The 22,662-nt window shown below is 47.2% G+C and overlaps 1 protein-coding gene across 20 annotated transcripts in view; it reads left to right on the plus strand.

Annotated features, from left to right (window-relative positions):
- The window catches only part of ZNF618 (zinc finger protein 618), a 165,651-nt gene that overhangs the window by 126,068 nt on the left and 16,921 nt on the right, over nucleotides 1–22,662 (plus strand). For 3 of the 20 annotated variants that reach the window (XM_074362055.1, XM_074362041.1, XM_074362059.1), the window contains 6 exons: nucleotides 2,763–2,822; nucleotides 3,359–3,448; nucleotides 14,844–15,083; nucleotides 18,760–18,843; nucleotides 20,950–20,994; nucleotides 22,029–22,106. In XM_074362055.1, the coding sequence (XP_074218156.1) occupies nucleotides 2,763–2,822; nucleotides 3,359–3,448; nucleotides 14,844–15,083; nucleotides 18,760–18,843; nucleotides 20,950–20,994; nucleotides 22,029–22,106 (597 nt within the window). The remainder of the gene's footprint in view (nucleotides 1–2,762; nucleotides 2,823–3,358; nucleotides 3,449–14,843; nucleotides 15,084–18,759; nucleotides 18,844–20,949; nucleotides 20,995–22,028; nucleotides 22,107–22,662) is intronic. The other 17 variants (XM_074362044.1, XM_074362045.1, XM_074362040.1 and 14 more) reach the window with 16 other exon arrangements.

A 22,662-nucleotide genomic window follows, 5' to 3' on the forward strand; every position in this document is an offset into this window, starting at 1 on the left:
AAGAGGAAAGGTTGTAATCTAAGAATTTTATACCTAGACAAATTGTAATTTATATGTGAAGGAAAAAACAAGAGCTCAAAGACATGCCACTTCTCCTGTGTACCCATCTTCAAAAAATTACTTGAAGATATACTCCAATGAACTGAGTGGTTGAGCACATGTAAGGGCTTAGTTATGAGACTTTAATTGTAGTATAAGAGGACTGGTGGTGAATCTTGAAGCCAGGCAAACCAGAATTAAGTTTAAAATGTTGCAAAGCTGATGGTAAAATTGAATGCAAAAGACAGAGATCATTCTGAAGTACTAAAAATGAATTTTAAAAACCAAGAAGGAAGGAAACGGTGAGGGATACAGTAAAGTAGATTAAACCAGTTCTACACAGTGTGGTCTCCAGACCAGCAGCGTCAGCATCTCCTAGAAGCTTGTTAGAAATGTCAGTTCTCGGGGGGAGGGTATAGCTTAATTGGTAGAGCACATGTTTAGCATGCACGAGGTCCTGGGTTCAATTCCCAGTACTTCCACTAAGTAAATAAATAAATAAACCTAATTACCTCCCCCCTCAAAAACAAAACAAAACAAACAAAAAAAAGAAATGTCAATTCTCAGGCCACACGCCAGCCGTGTGGAATCAGAATCTCCGAGGTGGGACTCAGAAGTCTGTGTTGTAACAGTCTTTCTGGATGATTCTTACTCAGGCTGAAGTTTGAGAAGCATGGAATTAAACTGCTTTTCTCAGTGGCAATAGATGTGCAAATATCACTTCCTACTTGCCTATAATAATTAGAGAAATATATCTTATGTACTATCTAAAGCAATGGAAAATATTGGAGAACGATGGAATATTGGGGAGTAATGGGAAGGCAAAGAAAAGAGTTCCTGTATCAGACAACTGAGAACTAAGGGAATAAACCAGAAAGGGAAGAATATGAAAGGGAAAGAATCATAAAACAAGTAAAGCCACTCAGTAATAGCAATAAACGCAAATGGTACAGTTTTCTTTATTAGAAGACGAAGATTCTCATGTTGATTTAAAATGGTCCAATTATTGATGGTTTATTAGAGACATAGCTAGTTAATTCCTTATCTTTTACTCTTCTATTCCTCAGGGAACTCTTTTCTACTCCATTAACTAAATTGAATTCCCTGCTAGGATTTTCACAGTACTGTGAATGTCTCCTTAAGAACACCACCCATTGTGGTTGCAGTTTTAATTTTTTGTGTGTGATTTTTTAAATTTTTCTATCTCCTTTTCTAGACTATAATCTCCTTGAAGGCAGGAGCCATGACTGTTTTTGCTCGATATTTTGTGCCAGCTTTTAAGCACCGTATCTGTTGGATGAATAAAAGTGCAAGAAAATTTAGGGAAATGGCTTTAGACACATGAAAACCAGCAAAAAGGATGATCTAACGAATTATCAAGAATTAATTATACTAATACCAGATGAACTAATAAAACAGTGTAATTAAATGTTAGAGCAGTGATTCTGAACTTTCCCACACTGCAGGATTTTCTACAGGACGTGTTAAAACAGTTTTGCTGGATCCCATCCCTGGAATTTTTCTTTTCAGTCTGGGATAGGTCCTGAGAATTTGCATTTCTAACTGGTCTGCAGTTGCTGCAGATAGGGACCACATTTTGAGAAGCACTGTGTTAGAAATTAGTGTAATCTTAATAAAGGTTTTGATCTCAAGAGCCTACATGCATCAAACAACATTATATCTAAATATACAAAATAAATTCAGAAAGACAATGAGATGGAGGGATTGATCACAACATTTAATCTTTGATGGAGCAAGGAGAGAAACAAGATCATATAGAGTTTGAGTAACACAATTAATACAGTTGATCAAACAGCTTCAAAGCCTACAAAGAGCAAATAATATATCTTTACCAGTGTTCATGAATCAGTTACAAAAATTATTTAACTACCAAAAATTTTAAAGCTTCTGTATTGTGTGAAAAGAAAAAAAAAAAAGAAAAACCACCATTAATTAATCCTGAAAAATAGTCAGTTTCCTTAGAACTCAAAGAAATGGGAAAGAAAGCCAGCAGTTACAGTGTAGTTCTCCCTGGCAGGTCCGTAAGACTGATAGTGCTTACTGCTGGCTATAGTACGTGGAAACAGTCATTTTCACATCTTTCTGATTGGGATGAAAATTGGCCCAGCCTTTCAGTGAGTAGTTGATGCTATGGTGATCAAAAGCCTTAAAGATGCATACCCTTAATTTATCCTGAGGAAATAATGTGCAAAGATTATGAGCAATAATCTTTATTTTGCAGTGATACGCAAAAATAATGAGCAGGTGTGCAAAAATTTCTACAAGGATGTGGATCCCAGCATTTTTTTTTTTAATAAGGGAAAAAATTTTGAAGCAATCTAAGTGTCCTCTGGTTTAGGAGACTGGCTCAGCAAATTCCAGAGTCCAGTGGGAACCAGGCAGCCAATAAATGCAGTAAAGATCGATGTTTATTGATTTGAGCAAGATGTCCACAAAAGATTGTCGATTGAGTGCGCCAGGTTACAAAGAGCGTATAGATCAGGGCTGGCTAATTCAAGGCCCGTAGGAGCCAGACAGCTGACGTCAGTGAGGGAAGCACACCCTGGATGAGATGGGAGTGAGGGGTGGGGTCTGGGGTCTGGCCCGGTGCACGCTCTACCCCAAGGGGTAGCTGCTACTCTGGGAATTATAGATGATTGAAGTTTCTCTTATATTTAAAATTTTGTATTTGTATTTATCAGTATTTTATAATTTTCCCCCAGTGAACAGTATTACATCAGAAATTTTTAAGAAGAAAGAAGTTAGGCAGTGCCAAAAGAGAGGTAAAGATGAAGTCCGGTGGGACCTGAGAGGAAGATGTGGCCCCTTCTATCTGAGGGTGGGGGGTGCTTGGGGGCCGGGAAGGTCCTGGAGATAAGGGGACCCTTATGTGGCCATTGCAGAGGGCAGGGCTTGTAGAGGGGCTGATGGAGAGGTTGACACTGGAGGTCAACTCAGGTCCCCTATGTTTCCTGAGCACCGGGGCCCAGGGGTGGAGTGATGGAGGAGGACAGCGTGTGCCAGGTACTGTTCTAAGCACGTGACATACAAATTTAATCCTCACAGCAATCCTATTAGAAGGTGGTCCTGCTGTTACCCCCACTTTATAGATAGGAAGACTGAGGCACAGAAAGGTTAAGAGATTTGCCTAAAGTCACACAACTTTAAATAGAGGATCTGGGATTTGAACCCAGGGAGTCTGACTCAGGTGGGCTCCTGATTCTAACTGGTGGTCCCAGAATGAGGAGGCATTTAGTGGGAGGGAGCATGCTGCTGCTTCTGGAGGGGCCCATTCCCACACTTCTTTCTCCTCGGACAGAAACCGGCAATTACACCTGTGAATTCTGCGGAAAGCAGTACAAGTACTACACGCCCTACCAGGAGCACGTGGCCTTACACGCCCCCATCAGTGAGTACCTTCTCTGGCTGGGGGAGGGGGTGTCCAGCCATAGACTGGGGGCCTGGAGTTTTGCCAGGGGAGGGTGAAAGCAAAGGTGGACTTGTTCTGGGTCAGTTTCTAGGTGCCCTGTTCCCACCTGGGGCCACCTGACTGCCATAGATGAGAAAGCCCCACCCTTGAGCCAGGAGAGCCTGAGTCTTCCCTTAGTGGTCTCAGAGGCCCGGGGCCCACATGGATTTTGGGTTAGGAATGGTGGGCATCACTTGTCCAAGTCCAGTCGCTCTGTCCCCATCTCTTCTAAGCACCTCCAAATCATATGGTTCCTGAGCCCCCTCCTCTACATCCAGCATCGGGTGATGCAGCGTCAGTGCGAACCAGTGTAGTGCTTAACCCAGGCTAGCGGGTGACTCGTCAGCTAGAAAAGACAGCTTTGCCCTTGGAGGTGGAAGCAGTAAGAAGTCAGAAGGAACACCAAGCCAGGCCTTGGAAGCCCCAGGTGTTAGTCCCAGTAGGGTCACAGGCTTGTGTGTGGCCTTGGGCAGGCCCCCTCCTATCTCTGGCCCCCAGTCGATTCTTCCCCCCTGGCCTGGAAGGGAAAGGGTCCTAAGGATCCTTCCCACAGGGACATCCTGGCCTTCCATTCTCCTGATGCAGCTGATTTCCCAGCTCCCCTCTGGATGTCAGAGGGGGCTCCATTCTTAGGTCCCCAGGGCTAAGAGGGCCCTCAGTCCTCAACCAGAGTTCTGACAGAGTGGGGCTTAACCAGAGTCGCAGGGCAGTAGGGTGGGATGTGTGGGAGGTGTCCGAGAGTATCCCTGCTTTTGTTTGTCACAGCAGAGCTCTGGGGAGCCCACTTCACAGTCTATGGATGGGAAGATTTAGGTCCAGGGAGGGGGAGGGAATTTGCAAGATGATCAGGGTTCAAGCTGCCTACATTGTGGGAGGCCTGACCCTCTTGGAGCCCTAACAGGAGCAGCACAGGCAGGTGGCCCCAGAGGGCTTTCAGGTGGACTAGGGGAGGAGTCCAGAGCCCAGAGGTGGCGGAGGCAGCTTCCCCAGGAATTCTTGCCTGCTGGGCAGAGGGGCAGGGCTGAGGGGACTCCCTGTGGGCATCCTGAAGTGAACACTGGGCTAAGATTCTTGTCTTTCTCGGCCCCTGACTGCTGGGTGACCTTGTGCCTGACACCTCTATTCTCTGGGCTCAGACCTGTGGGAGCTCCACCTGTAGGAGCTCTCGAGGTCCTTTCAGCCCAGGTGTCTGGATTCCAGGCATCTGCAGCAAAAGGAGACCCTCAGGTGGGCATCTAGCGGCCCAACTAGAGGAGCCTGTCCTGCCACCCAGGCTCAGGATGTATGGTTATTCAGCGCCCACCACATGGCCAGTCCTGTGTCAGGGAGAGCACCAACCCATCCATTTGAGCTACTAATGGTGCTGGTGCTGAGACATCAGGGCTGTTATGTGGCTGGGCTTGAGCTCCAAGGCCCAGACCCCTCTGGGGATCCTGCTTTCAACAAGCAGGGACAGGGGCCGCAGTGCATGGGCACTCCACCTGTGCTCTCCAGGGAAGCAGCAACTGCCCTGCTCCCTGGTGCCCAGAGGAGATGCTACCCAGAATGCACTTACAGTTAGGTGTTAGTCACGAAGCCAGCCTGCAACCTGGGTTTCAGCCTTTGGAGAAAACCTTCAGGCAGCTTCTGCTCTTCCTTCAAATGGCTCTTCTGAAACAAGTTGAGTAAGGTCATGGAGTTAATAAGAGGGGAGCTTGGTTTTGAACCCTGGCAGGAGAGCTGCAGGCCCATACTCTTAACCGTGAAGTTCCCCTGCATCACATGTCAGATGGTACAGCAGGAAGGGATGCTTTGATTGCACCCTGATTTCTTCCCTGATATCCAGGTGCTTCGCTCCTGAAAGGCTGTCTCCTCTTTCTCTGTTCTTCATTTTCTTATTCTCTCTGTTGTGGACTCTCTTTCTTTGTCATTCTGCATCTGTTTGAGTGCATCTCTCTTCTCTACTACTTCGCATTTCTTCCTACTCCTGAAGTCTGGGGACTCCAGGATCATCTGTGTTTAAAATGCAGAGTGAGAAATTTAGGCATGTGCAGCAGAGAATTGATTCCCTAAGGCTGAACAAGAAATAGCCCCGCCGCCCCCAGTGGCCTTTGAATCTAGAGATTTGTTATATCCATGGGTTCTGTGTGGAATTGGGGTCTAGATTTGATGGCTTCATCAAGTAGTACCCAGGGCCAGTCCTTGAGAACCCCACCCCCAGGTCTGGCAAGAGTATTCAGAAGGACCTGGGCTGACTGTGGAAGGAGATCTTACAACTGGCATTATATAATATGTACTCTTTTGGGTCTGACTGCTTTCGCTTAGCAAAATGTTTTTAAGATTCATACATCTTGTATATATCAGTTCGTTCTTTTTTACTGCTGAGCAATACTCTGTTGTGTGAAAATACCACAGTTTGTTTAGCCATTTGCTCATTTCATTTGAGTTGTTTCCAGTTTTAGGCTACTATGAATAAAGCTGTTATGAAAATGCTTGTATGAGGCTTTTTGTGGGCATATGTGTTCATTTCTCTTGGATGAATTCCAAAGAGTAGAATTGTTGGGTCGTAGGGGAGAGTATGTTTACCTTTTTAAGAACTGACAAACAATTTCCCAAGACAGCTACAGCACCTTCGACTCCCACCGGCCATGGATGGGAGTTCCACTTGCTCTGCATTCTTGCCAACATTTGGTGGTAGGAAGCTATTTATTTCTAGCTATTATGGTGAGTGTGTAGTGGCATTTCACTGTGGTGTTAATTTGTATTTTCCTGATGACTAATGATTTTGAGCAGTTTTTTCACTTGCTTACTGGCCATTTGTATATTTTACTTTGGGAATCGTTTAAGTCTTTTGCCTATTTTTTGGTTGGGTTGTTTGTCTTTTTATTGTTAAATTGTAGGAGTTCTTTATATATTCTGGATCCAGATTCTTTATCAGATGTATATATTGTGAACATTTTCTCCCAGTCTTTGGTGTGCCTGTTGATTTTCATACATTATCTTTTGATGAGCAGTTGTTTTTCACGTTGATAAAGTCTAATTAAACATTTTTTTCCCTATGGTTAGTGTCTTCTGGGTCCTTCATAGGATGTCCTTGCCTACTTCAAGGTGGGAGAAATTATTTTCTTTTATTGTCTCTTAGAAGCATTATACTTTCAGCATTTGCACTTAGGGATTTGATCCATTTCAAGCTGGTTTTTGTGAATGATGAGAGGTATGATTTGAGATTCACTTTATTCCATATGGATATCTGGTTGTTTCAACACTGTTTGTTGAAATCATTGTCCTTTTCCTATTGTATTGGACCTTTGTTGAAAATCAGTTGAATGCATGAGTAAGTGTGAGTTTATTTCTGTTCCACTGATTTATTTGTGTTTATGCCATGGTCTTATTTACTGGAGTTTTATAGTAAGTATTAAATCAGGTGCTCTCAGTTTTTTTAGCTTTGTGTGTTTTAAAAATATTTGTCTATTCTAGGAATTTTGCTTTTCAATATAAATGTTAGTCTTCTTGCCAGTTTCTACAAAGAATCCAACTGGGATTTTGTTTAGGATTACACTATCTATAGACCAATCTGGGGAGAATAGACATCATAATATTATTGAATCTTCCAATCCATGAACATGGTATGTCTCTCCATTGGTTTAGGTCTATTTAAATTTCTCTCAGCAATAGTTTGTATTTTCATTAAATTATATTTCATTAAATTATATCTATGTATTTTATGGGTTTTTTAATGCTGTGATTTTTTAATTTCCTGTTTTTATTGCTGTTACATATAAACAGAATTGATTTTGTACACTGAATTCATATCCTGCAACTTTACTAAATTCATTCATACTTCTAAAAGCTTTTTTTGTAAATTTCTTAGAATTTTCCTTGTACATACTGATGTCATCTGCTAATAAAGACAGCTTTACTTCTTTTTTTCTTTTATTATTCTTTTTCTTCTTCATTATGCTAATTAGGCACCTCCAGTTCAATGTTCAATAAATGAAATGAGTGAATATCTCTGCCTGGTTCACAATCATAGGGTTCAGTTTTTCATCATTAAATATCATCATTTTCATCATTAAGTATCGTGTTAGCTGAAATGGCTTTTCATAAATGCTCCTTTATCAGCTGAAAAAGTTACCTTCTCTTTTTAGTTTACCGAGCGTTTTTATCCTAAATTCCTGTTATGTGTTTTTTTCTACATCTATTGAGATGGTTCTATGATTCTTATCATTTATTCTGATAATGTGGTAAATTACATGGTTTGATTTTTTAAAAAAATAAGTTACTGTGCCTGTCCTTTGTTAAAATACATTAAGTCTATCCAAAAACTATGCAGTGAACCAAAGAACATTACAGTGTTGAGATGTTTCTTCTTTGGCAAAAGAATGACTTCTTTATTTGAAACTTCTCTTTCTTGGAAAGGCATCTAAATTATTTGAAGACCTAGGGTAGTTTGTAGAGTTAATTTGCTTTCAGGTACGTGTTTTCTGATAACTTCTATCCAAAATTCCCTAGGATTTTACCTGGCTTTCAATGTCACTCCTAAAACTGACCCCTCAAGGGCAGAGAACTACAGTCCTATAATTAGGGAAGTAGCCCGAATTCAGTCAGTGGTTTGTTAATCATAGTCATAATTTAAAATATGTGCCTATATTTAAAGTAAACAATTTGATGTTTTGACCTTTGTATGCACCCATGAAACCATCGCCACAATCAAGATAGTGAACGTATCCATCATCCCCCAAATTTTCCTTGTGCCTTTTTATAATCCCTCACTCACCACTTCCCCATGCCCCAGCAAGCACTGATCTGTTTCCTGTTACTATAGATTAGTTTGTATTTTCTAGAATATTGCGAATATGGAATCTTATAGTATCTACTCTTTCTGTGTGTGTGAGATGGGGTCTGGTTTTTTTCATTCAGCATAATTGTTTAAAGATTCATTCATGTTTACATGTATCAGTAGTTCACTCCTTTTAATTGATAAGTAGTGATGGTCTAAATATAGATACCACAGTTTCCTTCATCTGTTTCCTTATGGATGAACATTTGAGTTGTTTCCAGTTTGGATCTAATACAAACAAAGCTTCTGTGAATATCTGTGTACATGTCTTTCTGTGGACAAATGCTTTCATTTCTCTTGGGTAAATACTTAGGGTAGGAATGCCTGGATCATATGATAGGTGTATGTTTAACTTTTAATAAACAGCCAGGCTGTTCCGCCATTTTACATTTCAACCAGCAGTCTACTTTTCTTTTCTTAAAATGTCCTTGACTAATTTGGTATCAGAGTAATGCTGGCCTCATAGAGTGATTTGGGAAGAGTGTTCCCTGAGTATAGTGTCAATTAGGTTAAGTTGTTTAATAATGTTGTTCAAATCTCTATACTTTTTCAGGCTCTTAAAAAAAAAATCTCCTTGCTCTATTAAGTAGAGAGAGCAGCATTAAAATCTGCGACTATAATTGTGGGTATTCTGTTTCTCCCTTTAGTTCTGTCAGTTTTTGATTCACATATTTTGAAACTTTGTTTTTAGGAGCACTCGCTGAGGATCATTGTGTCTTGATGAATTAACCTTTTTTAAAATTGCACAGTGCCCTTTTTAAAATCTCTTATAATATCTGTTGTCCTGAAATCTACATTATTTGCTATTAATATAGTCACTACATGTTTCGTAGGATTGGTATTTTATGGTAAATCTCTTTTCATCCTTTTCTTTACATCTATCTATGTCCCTATATATGAAGTGTGTACATCTGGTTGGTTCTTGCTCCTTTATCCGGTTGGGCAATTCCTGCCTTTTCATTGAAGTGTTTAATCCATTTACATATAATTTATTGATGTGGTTGGTTTTAAATTTACCATCTTGTTATAATTTTTCCCATTTGTCCCATCTGTTCTTATTCTTCATTTTTTCTACCTTTTCTTGCCTTTTTTGATATTAATCAAGAACCTTTTTGTTTCCTCTGTTAGCTTTATGGCTTTTTTAGTGGTTATTCTGTGGTTTTTAATATTCATCTTTAATGTATTACAATCTACCATAACCTTGTAGTAACACATCACGCATAATCCAAGAATCTTACAACAGTGTGTTTCTGTTTACTCCCCTCCTGTCCTTTGTGCTATTCTATCATACATGAACATCTACATAAGTTATAAATCCAGCAATTATTCTTTTTGCTTTGAACAGTTATGTGTTTAAGAAATAGGAACATGCCTTTTATGTTTACCCACATATTAATATTTTCTATACTTTCCTTTCCTTTTTATAAATCGGAATTCTATCTATTATGATTTTCCTTTATTCCCTGAAGAGCTTCTTGTAACATTTCTTGTATGGTAGGTCTGTTGATGAAAGATTGTCTGAATTGAAGATGCTTTTTATTTCACTCTTTCTTTTAAAGGCTATTTTCTTTGTATATGAAATTCTAGGCTGAGAAATTTTTCTTTCAGGACCTTAAAATGTCATCCCTTTATCTCCTGGTTTATGTTATTTCTGATAAGAAGTCAGAGATCATTCTGATTGTTATTCTATATTTAATGTGTCTCTTTTCTCTGGATGCTTTAAAATATTTCTGTGTATTACTGATTTTCAGCAAATTTCATTATGATGTGTGGTTTTCTTTGTCTTTATCCTGGTTAGCATTCTCTGAGCTGCTTGGATCAGTGAGTTTACAATTTTCATCAAATTTCGAAAATTTTCAGCCAGTATTTCTGCAAAGATTTTTCTTCTCCAACTGTCTTTTCTTTTCTATTGAGACTTTAATTATATGTATATTTGATTATTTTATGATGCTTACAGATCAACTGAAGCTCTGTTTTTTAAGTTGGATAGTTTCTAGTGTCCTATCTTCAAGTTTCTGGTTTTTTCTTTTACAGTGTCTAATTTGTTATATTAGAAATGTCCATCAAGTGAATTTTTCATTTCAGCTGTCATGTTTTTCACCTCTGCAATTTCCACTTGGTTCCTTTTTACATCATTTCCTTCTTCATTATATTCATGTTATCCTTTAAATCCTTGAGCATATTTACAATAGCTGTGTTAATGTCCTTATCTGCTAATTACATGATCCCTGTCATTTCTCTATGTTCCTAATGATCTTTTTCCTCTTGATGATTACTTACATTTTCTTGCTTCACCTAACGAATAATTTTTATTGTGTGCTGCACATTGTGGATGCAATGTTTTTAAGTGTCTGGATTTTGTTGCCTTTTTTTAAGAAGTATTGAATTTTGTTTTGGCAGGCAGTTAATTTACTTACAGATCAACTTGATACTTCAAAGGCTTGTTTTAAAGCTGTGTTAGGGCAGTTCTAGAGCAGTCCTTATTCTAGGGTTAGAGTAATCCTTCTGAGGCATGGCTTTTCTGGGTCCCAACTGAATTCCCAAGGTATTCAGCAGGATCTCTCTGGCAGGTGGAACTCAAACTTACCTTCTCACCTTGTGCGATTTCTGAATCTTCACTTGGCTCCCAGCCCCCCAGTAACTTCTGGCTGCCAGTCTTTGCAGAAGCTTCCTCTGCACAAATACAGTTTGGTGCTCAGCTAAAAACTTCCAGGGAACGCTTTGTGCATTTCTAGAGTTCTTTTTTTTTTTTTTTTTTTTGCACAATTGCCTCCTCTTTGTTTTCCTGGCCTGCAAATTCCAGCCACCTCAGAAGCCCTAAACTCTGATCGCTGGCTCTCATTTCATTGAGGTTGCACTGCATCCTCCCAGCTCCATCTCTGTGCCATGATCCAGAAGTTCTCTCCAGGCAGACAGCTGGAGTGATCGTGGGACTCACAGTAGGTCCTTTCATACTCTTGCACAATCTGCCATTCAAGGTCTGAAAATTCTTGTCTCATGCTTTCTGTCCAGCTCTGCAGTTGCATCTGGAGGCGGGTTAGTCTTGCGCCAGGTGTTGCCTCATGGTCAGAAGTGTAAGGACTACTGTTCTCTTTCTAAGACAAATCTAAGATCAGCGCTTCCCAAATTAGACTCCTCTTCCGCGACGTCTCCCTTTCATTCCCGCCTCCAGCCTTTGAGCACCCTATTCCCTTTTGCTTCCAGTGCATTTCCACCCACCTTTACCGCGTAAAGATTCCAGAAGACCTCCAGTCTTTCCGCCCTCTCAGCTGCGTCATTTCTTTTCTCGACTCTTAATATTCTTAGAAAATTTTTTCTTTTGCCCCAGTTAAATTTTCAGTTTTACAAAAAGGAGAGACCATGGTGCTTTTTAATTTTTAAATATCTCTCGTGTGTATGTGTAAACATCTCATGTTTCTTATAAGAGCAATCAGCCAACCTCTCTGAAACTTTTTCTTCCTTTTTTGATCAAAGCCCAGGTAGGAATTCCTGCTTGATAATATTTCATGTGAGAAGATCAACAGATGGAGCAAACTATTGAGTGAAATGAGTTAGGAGCCTGGGAAATTCATCTTGGTTCAGCCCTGACCTGCTCTGTGACCCTGGAGTGGTGCCCATACCTCTCTGAGCCTCTTTGTCCCTATCTGCCTTATACCTTTGGGACCAATGGGAAGATAACATGTGAGATAGCTTCTTATGCCTTCTCTTGGGCATCCCATCTTTGATGTGCTCTATTTAAGTGGTTCTGAGCCATTCGTGCATTGATCCCTGACTCCACAGTATCTGTTGAGTATTTCCTGTGTGTCAGGGAATGTGCCAGGCACTGAGTGCATGGTTGAGCCAACCTGGTGGAGTCCCTACTCTCACGGAACATACAGGACACTGGGGAAAGAGCCATTGATCAAAAGATTGTGTCATTACTGGTGGCAGTCAGATCTTAGAAGGGAAGAGGAGAGGGAGGGTGAAAGATAAATGACCACGTGGGGATCAGGGAGGGCTACTCGAGGAAGTGATGGTACATAGGACCAGCAGTAGTGATCCACGCAGAGGGACTAGGTTGAGCAAAGGCCATGAAGCTTGAAAGAGAGAGGGTGTTGTGGACCGAGAGGACAGGAGGTGGGCAGGTCCCAGGCCAGAGCAAGCAGGTGATGCCCTAAGGTTTATTGTATTATGTGCTTCTGGGGTGTCCCTGAGCCCCCTGCCACAGGGAAGGAGAGGCTCTTGCACACGGAATGCCAGGGTTTTGACAGCATCGTAGCCTATAAAAAGATCTGATCTGGAGGGCCTCCTAGAAACCACTCTGCCTGGTCGAGACTGAGGCCTAACAGGGGAAGCAACATGCTCAGTTTATTGCTCAGAACTACTCTGTCCCTTGTGCCCAGGTCCCCCGGGGTGTGTGTTAGGACCTAGGGGGACCACGTGGCCTTGTGCAAAAGCCTCCTTGAGAAGGTGGTGGGCTTGAGCCCCTGCCCCATCTTGGCACTAACTGTGTGGCCTTTAACTTATTAACCGTTCTGGGCCTTGGTTTCCTTATCCCTAAAAAAAACAAAACAACAACAACAAAAAAAAAAACAAAAAAACAAAAAAAAGGAGTAATAACTGCTTACATTTGAAGAGTAGTTTGCCATTCAAGGTGCTTCTGTGACTCTCGTGGAGTCTCTCAGAATCCCTGTGAGGGTGGTTGGGCAGAGATGGGTGTCCCACTTTTATCAGTGGAGGTTGAGGAGTGGGAGGACTAAGACCAAGAGGGGAAATAAAAAGTCCAAGACGACAGAGGCTGGAGATGACAGACCTGGGATTGAGAGGTGGGTCAGCCTCACTCCCCAGACTGCGCTTGAGGGAGACTGGGGAAATCAGAGGCTGGGTGCTGGACACCTACCTCAGAGTTTGATGTGTAGGTTTATTCTGTGGCTAAAAAAATCATTGGAAATTGTGAGATGAGCCACACTCCTGGTTGGACTCGGGGCCTTCGAGATCCTTACCTCTGGAAGGGAGGGAGGAAGAGAAGGGGAACATACATAAGCACCCTTCCCTGCCCACAGCTCTCCAGATCCTGACTGAGAAAGTGAGAATCCGGCGTGGGGAGGGGGAGTAGTGAGGGACACCTGTGTTCTCCTCTCACTGAGCCTTGAGGGTTCCTCCTAGGACTCAGGTGGGGCAGGTGAGGGCTTGCTTAAGGGACCATGACCAGAGTACTGTCATCCCTAGGTCCTGGCATCTGGCCACTACTGTGGTAGAAAGGTGCTGAGCTCCCCAAAGGGACAAGGGAGCAGTCTGAGTCCTCTGAGCTCACCTCAGTGCTTTCGGTCCTATGTGACCTTGGACAAGACCCTGCCTCCTGCTTCTCTGGGCCTCGGTGTCCCCAGCTGCCAGGAATGGGTAGAGATGGAGGCTCAGGGAGCGCCTGCTGATATTTGGCTGTGAGAGTGGTGGGCGCAGCATCTGATGCCCAGGATGGACACTGCCCTGGGAGCAGGGGCATAAGGAGGCCTGTCTTCTGCCCACAGAGGCAGGCAGCAGAGCAGGGTCCTTGTCAGGCTCTGGCCAGGCTCTGTGGCAAGGTGGTGCCCTCGGGATGTGTTCCCAGTGCCTGTGGGTTCTGGGAGCCCCCGCTCAGCACCCAAGGGGTCCCTTCTCTTGCTGCCTAGTTCGCTCTCACCTTCAAGGGCAAGAGTTGCAGTTGAGTGAAACTACTGTGCCCTGCCCCTTTGGTTTGAACATGGGACCGTAGCCATGTTCAGGGACTTGCCACCACTGGTAGTTATGTCTCCAGGCAGCATGAAGGAGGCAGACTGCTGCCACCCTAGACCACCCGATGGTCGGCCCCCGCTTCTCAGGGACTCTAGCTTCTGCAGAGAGTTCAGGTGAGGGAGGCAATAGGTCTGGGAAATGGTGACACAAGCTGCCCCAGACATCACCAGGGAGCTACTACACTTTTTTCCATTAAATCGTCGGGTGTTGGGTTGAGCACTGTCCCCTGAGAGCATCAATTCCCAGGCAGTGCCCAGGGAGCACCACGAGCCACTTCCCCTCAAACCTTGTGATGGCATTTCTCGCTCCCTTGCCAAACAGCCCTACAGGTCTCTGCCTCTCTGCTGTCTGTCGTTCCTTCTGAGCCGGCCTGCCTTGGAAGGAAAAGAGGCTTGGAAGCCAACGTTCTCAGAAATGAACTTGGGCCTGGGCTGAGTAATGCAGGTGCTCCGAGCATGGGTCCAGGCCAAGTTCTTAGACACTCAGAGCCTAGGCTGGTCAAGAGTTAGGGATGAACCACCAGTGGGCTGGTCAGCGGCTCCAGGCGATGCTGAGTGTGAGCTGGTGACCAGGCTTCCCTCGAGGAGAAGCTGGGGAGGGTTCTAGACTCCCAGATTTTCTCAGGCTCTGGGCGGGAGCCAGAGCCCTTGCTCTCTGTGGACCAGGAAGTTCTGACCCTCGAGAATGGGGGGTCTGTGGCCACGAGAGGCCATGTCCTGGGCCAGCTCCAAGGGCCCTCGGGGACTGAGAGCGTGACCCTCTCAGGTACCGCCCCCGGGTGGGAGCCACCGGATGATCCAGACACGGGCTCTGAGTGTTCGCATCCAGAGGTCTCCCCGTCTCCACGCTTCGTGGCAGCGAAGACCCAGACGAACCAGTCGGGGAAAAAGGCTCCGGCCTCCGTGGTCCGATGTGCCACCCTCTTACACCGCACCCCTCCAGCCACCCAAACCCAGACGTTCCGCACTCCAAATTCGGGATCTCCAGCAAGCAAGGCAACCGCAGGTACCAATGGCCTATGTTACCCTCACACTTCTTCCGCTCCCCGCCCTTCTTTCCACCTGCCACAGCTGTGCCCGGGGTCATTGTTCCCTTGCAAGAGTGAGAGTGGAGGTCCCATAGTTCTCTGGGGCAAACCTGGGTCCCGGCTCTGCCTCTGGCTGGCTGTGTGACCATGGCAAGCCACCTAAGCTCTCTGAGTCTAGGTTTTCTTACATAACTCAGAGGGTTGTACAAGATGGTTTGCAGACTAATTTTTTTTAAGCAGAATATTTTTTTCCCAGGTCATGGCCTAAAGGGCTTTAAATTCTTTTAAATTAATTGCCAACGTTTGAACATTAGATTTTTATATAAAACGTTTGATTTCTAGCTGACATTGAAAAGTCAGATCTGGCAGTCCTGGGCCCACTTTCCTGCAGGGCAGCAGTTGCCTTGGGGCTGAGCCACAGCTGCCTCCTCCAGTAGAGCATGTGCTCTCCAGTTTTCCACAGTCCCCACCACTCCCTCCTGCCTCCCCAACACCGTGGCCACGTGGCAGGTGCCATTTCTCATTGTGACCACACTGTTGTCTGTCTCGCATCCAGCCCAGTCCATCCATTTATGTCACCTGCCTGGACCCTCTTGGCATGAGTTTGCCTTGCCCATCTTTCAGAAAACCCAATCTAAAAACTCATTCCTACAAAGAGCTGCTCTCTGTGAAGAAGAGTGGTTGTCTGGGAGCTCTGTTCTCTTGGCCTCTGTCTACCTAGTACTATTCGTGAAACCTCTCCATGAGCCATAGCCCAGCGGGAAACCAATGGATGGATGCTGGCTCCAGTGGTGCTGGAGTCTGTGCAGAAAGGGGCTCAGACTCCAGAAGGGTGAAAAGGCAGTGAAAGGTTCACAGAAGCCATTTTCTTATCAGTATCAAGGAAAACTGCTGAGACACACTGTGTGCTGAGTACCAGCTAATCAGGAATCCTGATTCATACCTGGATGGAAAGAGCTTTGAGCATCCCGCCAACATGTGTGGGACGTAGGGTAAAGTGATGATGTGGTCCTTCTGGGACTGCAAGCCTTTCAGATGCCTTCAAGAGGCCCAGAGCCACTCATTAAACGTACAAGCGATCAAACTGAGAACTCAAATGAACGAGGAGGCTGAACCAATGACAGGCCAAGGGATTAGTTGTGTTTGCCTGTACTCTGGTTCAGGAGGCTAATCAGGAGCAAGGATGTAATTCTTGAAATGTTTGAAGATACGTTTGTTGTTGCTCTCCCAAAAGGAGAGTAGGTAGGTGATTACCCTTGAAGGTCATGGCTTTCAGGTTCTGTGTAGAGAAGAGTCTGGCCCTTGATTTTTGACAACAGTAGTCGTAAATCAGAAACGGGCTGGTCGTCACGAGCTCATGGGTGGTAGATACTGGCTCGACTACATAATGGGATCACGGCTTTCAGATCTTGCTTTTACTCTTGACCTTGTGGCTGGGAGTTTGGGCGTCTGCAGTTTCCGCACAGAGCTGCCTACAGGGCTGTGTGCTCTGTGGCAGCTCTTGGAACCCAGTGTCACCGAATAAGCATCGAGCAGGCTTTGGGGCTTGCCTCTGGCTACCTTTATGTGACCCCGAAGACGTGCGGTGGGTGTCACACCTGGGTTACCAGCTGTGCGGGACAGAGGGCACCAGGTGGTGAGCCGGAGCCTGCACGTTAGAGCTGGCAGTCGTCCCTGCCCCCGCCACGCTTGCACAGGCAGCTCCTCCTGTGTGGATGGATGTGCCTGTGCGGGGATGTCACCTGCGGTACCGCTCACTGGCTTTCAGCCAGAGGTGCCAGTGGCAGGGACAGCTGATCAAAATCTGCATTATCCGCTGAGCCATAGGAGGCCAGTTGTGAGCTTGTAACCTCAGTTGTGCTAAATTCTACCAGTAGGTTGGGTCAGGCTGCCTGAAAATCGTCCATAGTTGGGTAACCATCCCCCTGCAGGCACGAGGATAAAAATGGAGAACAGAATCACTTCCCTGCCATGACATTTTTAAAAAGGAAGCGTCTGCCCCAGGGATGAAATCTTATTCTGCCATCTTGGGCATTTAGGAGAGCAGCCAGCCCCAGGAACTGGACAGCCTCTTTCCTCTGGCTTCTCATCTGTGAAATGGGAACAAAAACGTGGACCTCATAGGGCTGATAGATCATTAAGGGAGACCAGGGATGTAAAGTGTCTGGACCGGCGCCTGTTCCATAGTGGGTGCTCAGTAAGTAAGAGTGCCCCCCTTTCCCTAGACAAAGAATTGAGGGACTTTCTTGGCCAACTCACAGATGGCATCTTGAAGTGGACAGCAGTGTAGCTCTCAGCCCAGGCATTTTACAGACACATTTAAAGAAAGGGTCTTCCTTGTGATGTTATGGACTGCCTCTGCGAAAAGGAGGCTGCGTCAGGGGGTGTTGTCGGGGTCAGGGGACAGGGCAGTTGACCAGGACCTATAGGAGCCACCTCTGGCTTCCCTTCCCATCACCCAGTGATTGTTGGGGACCCGGCCCCCACAATCTGAGCACTTGTCCTCCTGGCCTAGGGTGAACTGGCTGACAGTGGCATTTCCCAAAGTGGGTTCCCACGATCACCATTTTTGAGGGCTATTAAGGACTCTGATTTTTTTCTTTTTTTTTTATGGACTCTGATATTTTTTAAATGGGCTTCAGCAGCCACATACATTTGGGAAGGTTGGGTTAAATAATTATAAGTGAATCTCTCTCTAGCCGAACTTTTCAGAGGCTTTCATATCCTCATGCAAGTTGTTTCTCAAGAAAGGCTGGGTCGGCTCCTCGCCCCAAATTGGCTTGGTCCCTGAAGGCTTTATCTCCTGGAGCATCCAGCATCCCTGTTGTGCCAAGAGCAGCTTGGAAAAGCCCAGTTACTCAGATTTTCTGTCTCAGTACCTTCCGCATGTTGGAACAGGGCCTGAATTAGTGTTTTCCACCTGGTTGGACCCTATCTCTGCACTCTGGCGTTTACAGAGAGTCCTGGGAGAGGGTGAGACACCCAGAAAGGTGCCACCTGCAAGCAGACACCCCAGTAGTCACTTCGGAGCCAGTGTCTTCCCCTGGATGAACCCTGACCAGACCTCACCAGGAGGCCTGTCGTAACTTCCCTCGCCCAGGGCCCCTCAGCTGGTGGAGCTGGAATCAGTCGTCTGGCCCTCCTGCTCTGTCAGAACCACCACCAGAAAACAGACTGTCATCCTCCCTGCTCCTCGGGGAGGCCTGTGGCCGCAGAGCGAGTAGTGAGTGGCAGATCCAGATTACTTGGTGTCACAAATATGGCTCCCCGGGGGCCAGAGGTGGGAGGCCCTGGCCGTTTGCAATCTGCTCCATCAGCTGGTTGTCATGCGTGCTCCCAGGTCACACGTGCATCCCCCCATGCCTGGGCCTCCACCCACTCTCGGCACGGTCGGGGGGGGGGTCTCTTGGGGTCCTGACAAGGTATCGGGCAATTCAGGTGAGCCTGAGGAGCTGGAGGTGCCTGTTTGGGGTTCTGGAGCCCCTCACTGGGCTGCTTCCCCAGCATAAGGCCCCGGGCACGCACTCACCCAGCCCAGGCACGGGTATCTCCCACGGACCCGGCCTCTGAGCCCCCTCTGGCATCTCGCTCCCTTTGGGCCTGGTGCTGACCAGTCACCTCGGTTTTTTCTTACTCTCTCCTGTCCCCACCCAGCAGAAAGCGCTTTCAGTCGGAGGGTGGAAGGCAAAGCACAAAACCACTTTGAAGAAACGAATAGTAGTTCCCAAAACTCCAGCGGTGAGTGCACCCCCAGCAGTTCCTGTGCTGCAGCCCCTGTCCGCCCTGGGGTCTGCGTGGTGCATGATGGGCAGGGGGTGGTGTTGGGAGGAGGCCCGGAGCAAAGAATCAGAAGGTGGCCAGGGCAAGGCAGAAGTGGGAGGGGCCTTTTCTTCCAGGGACATCCCTCTGACCTTCAGCAGCGTCTTGGGGACCATGGCTTCTCTTTATCTCTTCTCCATGGAGAAAGGAACTCCCCCTCTCCGTAGCCTGCGATATATTGAATCTCATGGCCCTCGTTCAGCCATTGCTACGTTCGCAGAGTGAACGTCACAGCCATTTTCTTTCCAGGAGAGGCAAAGGGGGTACAGTAGAGAGTGCTGTGGCCTAAGAGCCCGAGGCTCTGAGATCTGGCCCTGCTTTGGACCTGGGAGCATCCAAAGGTTCCCTTCCATCCCCTACCAGCCCAAGTAGGTTTGCCAAGGTTCCCGGTGGTGTTTTGGCGCCCCCTGGTGACTGTCTCCTGCAGGACCCTGGAAGAGCCATAGAGCACTTTAGGACAGAGCAGCCCAAGGCTGCTATCCCTGGCCAGACCTGGGGCCAGCCTGGTGGGGCTGTGGGTGGTCACAAGCAGCCTGTGTCCGAGCAGAGCAGCCTCTGTGCAAGCTGGTCTGCACAGTGCCAGCCAGGGCAGCATGGGGAAAGGGTGCTGATCCTTCAGTTACATTGAAGTAAGACACCACTAGCTTTCTTGCTTAGCTGAAGTTTAATTCACTAGATTAGGTGCTGGCCGGTGCTCAGCACCATGCCAGGCACTGCCATCTGGGTGTAGACAGATGATGGGCACGGCTTGACCACCACTCTTTTCAGGGGCTTTACAAAATATCCAGGAGCTCAGACTTGCACATGGAAGCTTCTGTGCAATAACCTGACTTTGGCCAAGGCGCAACCCCAACTCCACCATCTACAAGCTGGTGACTTAGTGTTGCCCCGCAATTTCTCCTCCGCTCCGGAGTAGGAATAGTACATGTGTTCCGGGGAAGGGCGGGGCATTCAGCCAGTGCCCCGCACAGATTGCACACTCACATGGTAGGGTGTTTTTGGGGTGGTTGTTTTTTTAAGTAAACCAAGTGATTGGATGAGTTAGGGACTGAGATGTGCTGTGGGAGCCCTAAAGATGTGGACCCCATCCTTTAGACCACAGACGGCATGTCGACTTTTCCAAGCTGCTTCATCCTTCTGAAAACTGTAACCCGCTCAGCCCTTCCAAAAGGTGGCCCTTAAAGATAAAAGAGATGGCGTGACCGGCCCAAGGCCACCCAGGAATAAGTAGCATGGCCGGGATTGGAACCACGGTCTCCTGGGAGCCTCTGCTCTCAGCCAGCCAGGCTGCACCCCCTGCCTCTCCTTCCACCAGAGCCAGTGCTCGGAATTGGGAATGACGATGTGAAGTGCTGCTCCCGCCGGCAGCCAGCATTTATTGAGCGCTTACTGTGTGCCTGGCACGTGTTCAGAGCTGTATGTGTCTTACCTGTTTTCATCCTTACCACAGCCCGGTGGGGGTTAGTGTTATTGTTATCCCCACCTTTTGGATGAGGAAACTGAGGCTCAGGAGAGGTCGATCGCTGTCCCAGGTTCCCAGCTTATAAGTGGTGGAGCCAGGATTCCCGGTGTAGTCCATCTGGCCCCGATCTGCTGCCACCTGCCTGTGAGGCTCAGCTGACAACTCAGGAAGCGTCGGGGAACTGCCAGCCAACAGAAACCCTCAAAGCTCAGCCCTCCCTTGGCTGCCCTGATGTTTGGTGCCAAATACTCCCACCATGGTGCCAGGACCTCAAAGCGGCTCCCAACTCCTGGTCCTGAAGCGGGCAGCCACGTGCGGGTGTTTTCTCATCAGTGGTCTGTGGACTCACTTATTAAAGTTGAGGGTGTCCTGGGGGGATGGCCCTGGCTGATCTTGCCTCGCCTGTGCCCCAGGCCTACCGTAGAACGTGAGCCTGGCACCCAGACGCTCGCCCTCCTCTGAGAGCCCATCTGGCTCACTGCTTACTAAGGACAGAAATAATGACCATCATCTCTGAGCACCAGAACCAGAAGAGACTTAGCTAAACTGTTTCTCTTTTGCAGAAACTGCAAGTCCCCTGATTTCCAATCCTTTCCCTCTCCTACAGAGTAAGTGATGGTCCCATCGGGGGGCTGGAGAGGGCGAGGCAGGGCAGGGAGTGAACTCAGCCTGCCACACGCTCGGGACCTCCCCGGAGCATCAGACCTGGGCCACCCTCCCAGGCAGCCTGGGCAGCTGGTGGAGGCAGGAGGAGGCCCAACCCCAGGCGGGTGGAGTTTGGACAGGGGACAGGCAGAGCCGTGACCATGGGCACCCTGCCTCTGCCACCCCCAGCCCTGCAGGAGCACAGCCTCCCCTTCCTGCTCACAGGGCAACCTCAGGGCACCTTTTCCGAGCCCCATCTCCACCTACTTCCTACTCTCTTTTCTTACCCATCTTTGCACCCTTCTCTCTCTTCTTCCTTCCTCGTCCCTGTGGCGGGCACTGCCGTGAGTGCTGGTCACACAGACATGAAAAGATCTAGGTCCTTTGCACACATGCTCCTGTTTCTACGTGTGCCCTCATTCTTCCTGCCGTCCCATCCTCTCCCCTTCCCTCTCCTTGTCTTACCCTCTCTTCCTCTGGCTTTGCTGTGTTTCTCCTCTTCTTTCCCTTTCTCTTGCCCCTTCTCCCCTTCTCTTTGCTGCCTTCCATGTCCCTTCTGTTGTTTTTGGTTCATTCATTCATTCATTCATTCATCTGTTCATTCGGCAAGCAGTGCTGTCTGTGTGCATCCCCTGGCAGAGAGATGGGCTGTGGAATAAAGATGTGGTCTCTGCCTTGAGAGAGGTCTTGGTCCATTAGTGTTGTCCTCCCCTCACCATCCCCAGTGCCCAGAACAGTGCCTGGCACACAGTAAGCACTCCATAAATGCTGCTTGATTGCACTCGATGGTCTTTATCTGCGCATCTTCCCTCTCCATCACCCCTTCCTCCCCGTTTCTCCCTCACTAGTTAGTGGGGGAAGCAGACAGACCCAGAGCCCCATGGGCACAGCCCCAGTATGTGTTTGGATTCCCAGTTCCAAAGCTGCCTGCAGCCCAGCAGAAAGGCGTCTGGGTTCGTTCTGCCCCTGACACAGCAGCTCTTGTTTCTCCGCACAGAACCCTACACGTGCGGCGCCTGTGGGATCCAGTTCCAGTTCTACAACAACCTGCTGGAGCACATGCAGTCCCACGCAGGTAAGGGCCCCCAGCTGGGGTGGGCCAGGGGCTGCAGCCCTCCCTTCCCCCTTCGTCAGAGCCAGCCTGAGCCCGCTCTCCCAGGAAATGGTCACAGGATACGGGAGCCCCATCAGTCAGTTGTAACGCAGGGTGGTCTGTGCCCTGAGGGGGAGAGGGGTGGCAGCAGGGTCCGTGGTCGCACATCCAGAGATGCGGATGGAGCTGAAGAAGGCTTCCAGAAGGTTGTAACTTTTGCGCTGAGCCTCCAGGCCAAGTAGGAGCTGACCAGGAGACTGTGGTTTGATTTAAAGGTGAGCAGAGGCAGGGATGGCACTGGAGAGGGGGCAGCCTGGGGCAGCCAGGGGTCAGTACTCACTGGAACACTCTGTCCCACAGAGCGGCTGTCCTCAAACGTCAGCCTGCTTCAGAGGAGGGCTGGTGAAAGCACAGAGTTCTGGGCATCCCCCTAAATTTCAGATTCATGAATCTAGGGTGGGGCCCGGGATTTACATTTCTGCAAGTTGGATTTCTGACAAATCTTCAGGCCCCCGCGGCTCGTCCGGGGGCCGTACTT

The sequence above is a fragment of the Camelus bactrianus genome, chromosome 4 (assembly GCF_048773025.1).
Source record: "Camelus bactrianus isolate YW-2024 breed Bactrian camel chromosome 4, ASM4877302v1, whole genome shotgun sequence".
Taxonomy (NCBI): domain Eukaryota; kingdom Metazoa; phylum Chordata; class Mammalia; order Artiodactyla; family Camelidae; genus Camelus; species Camelus bactrianus.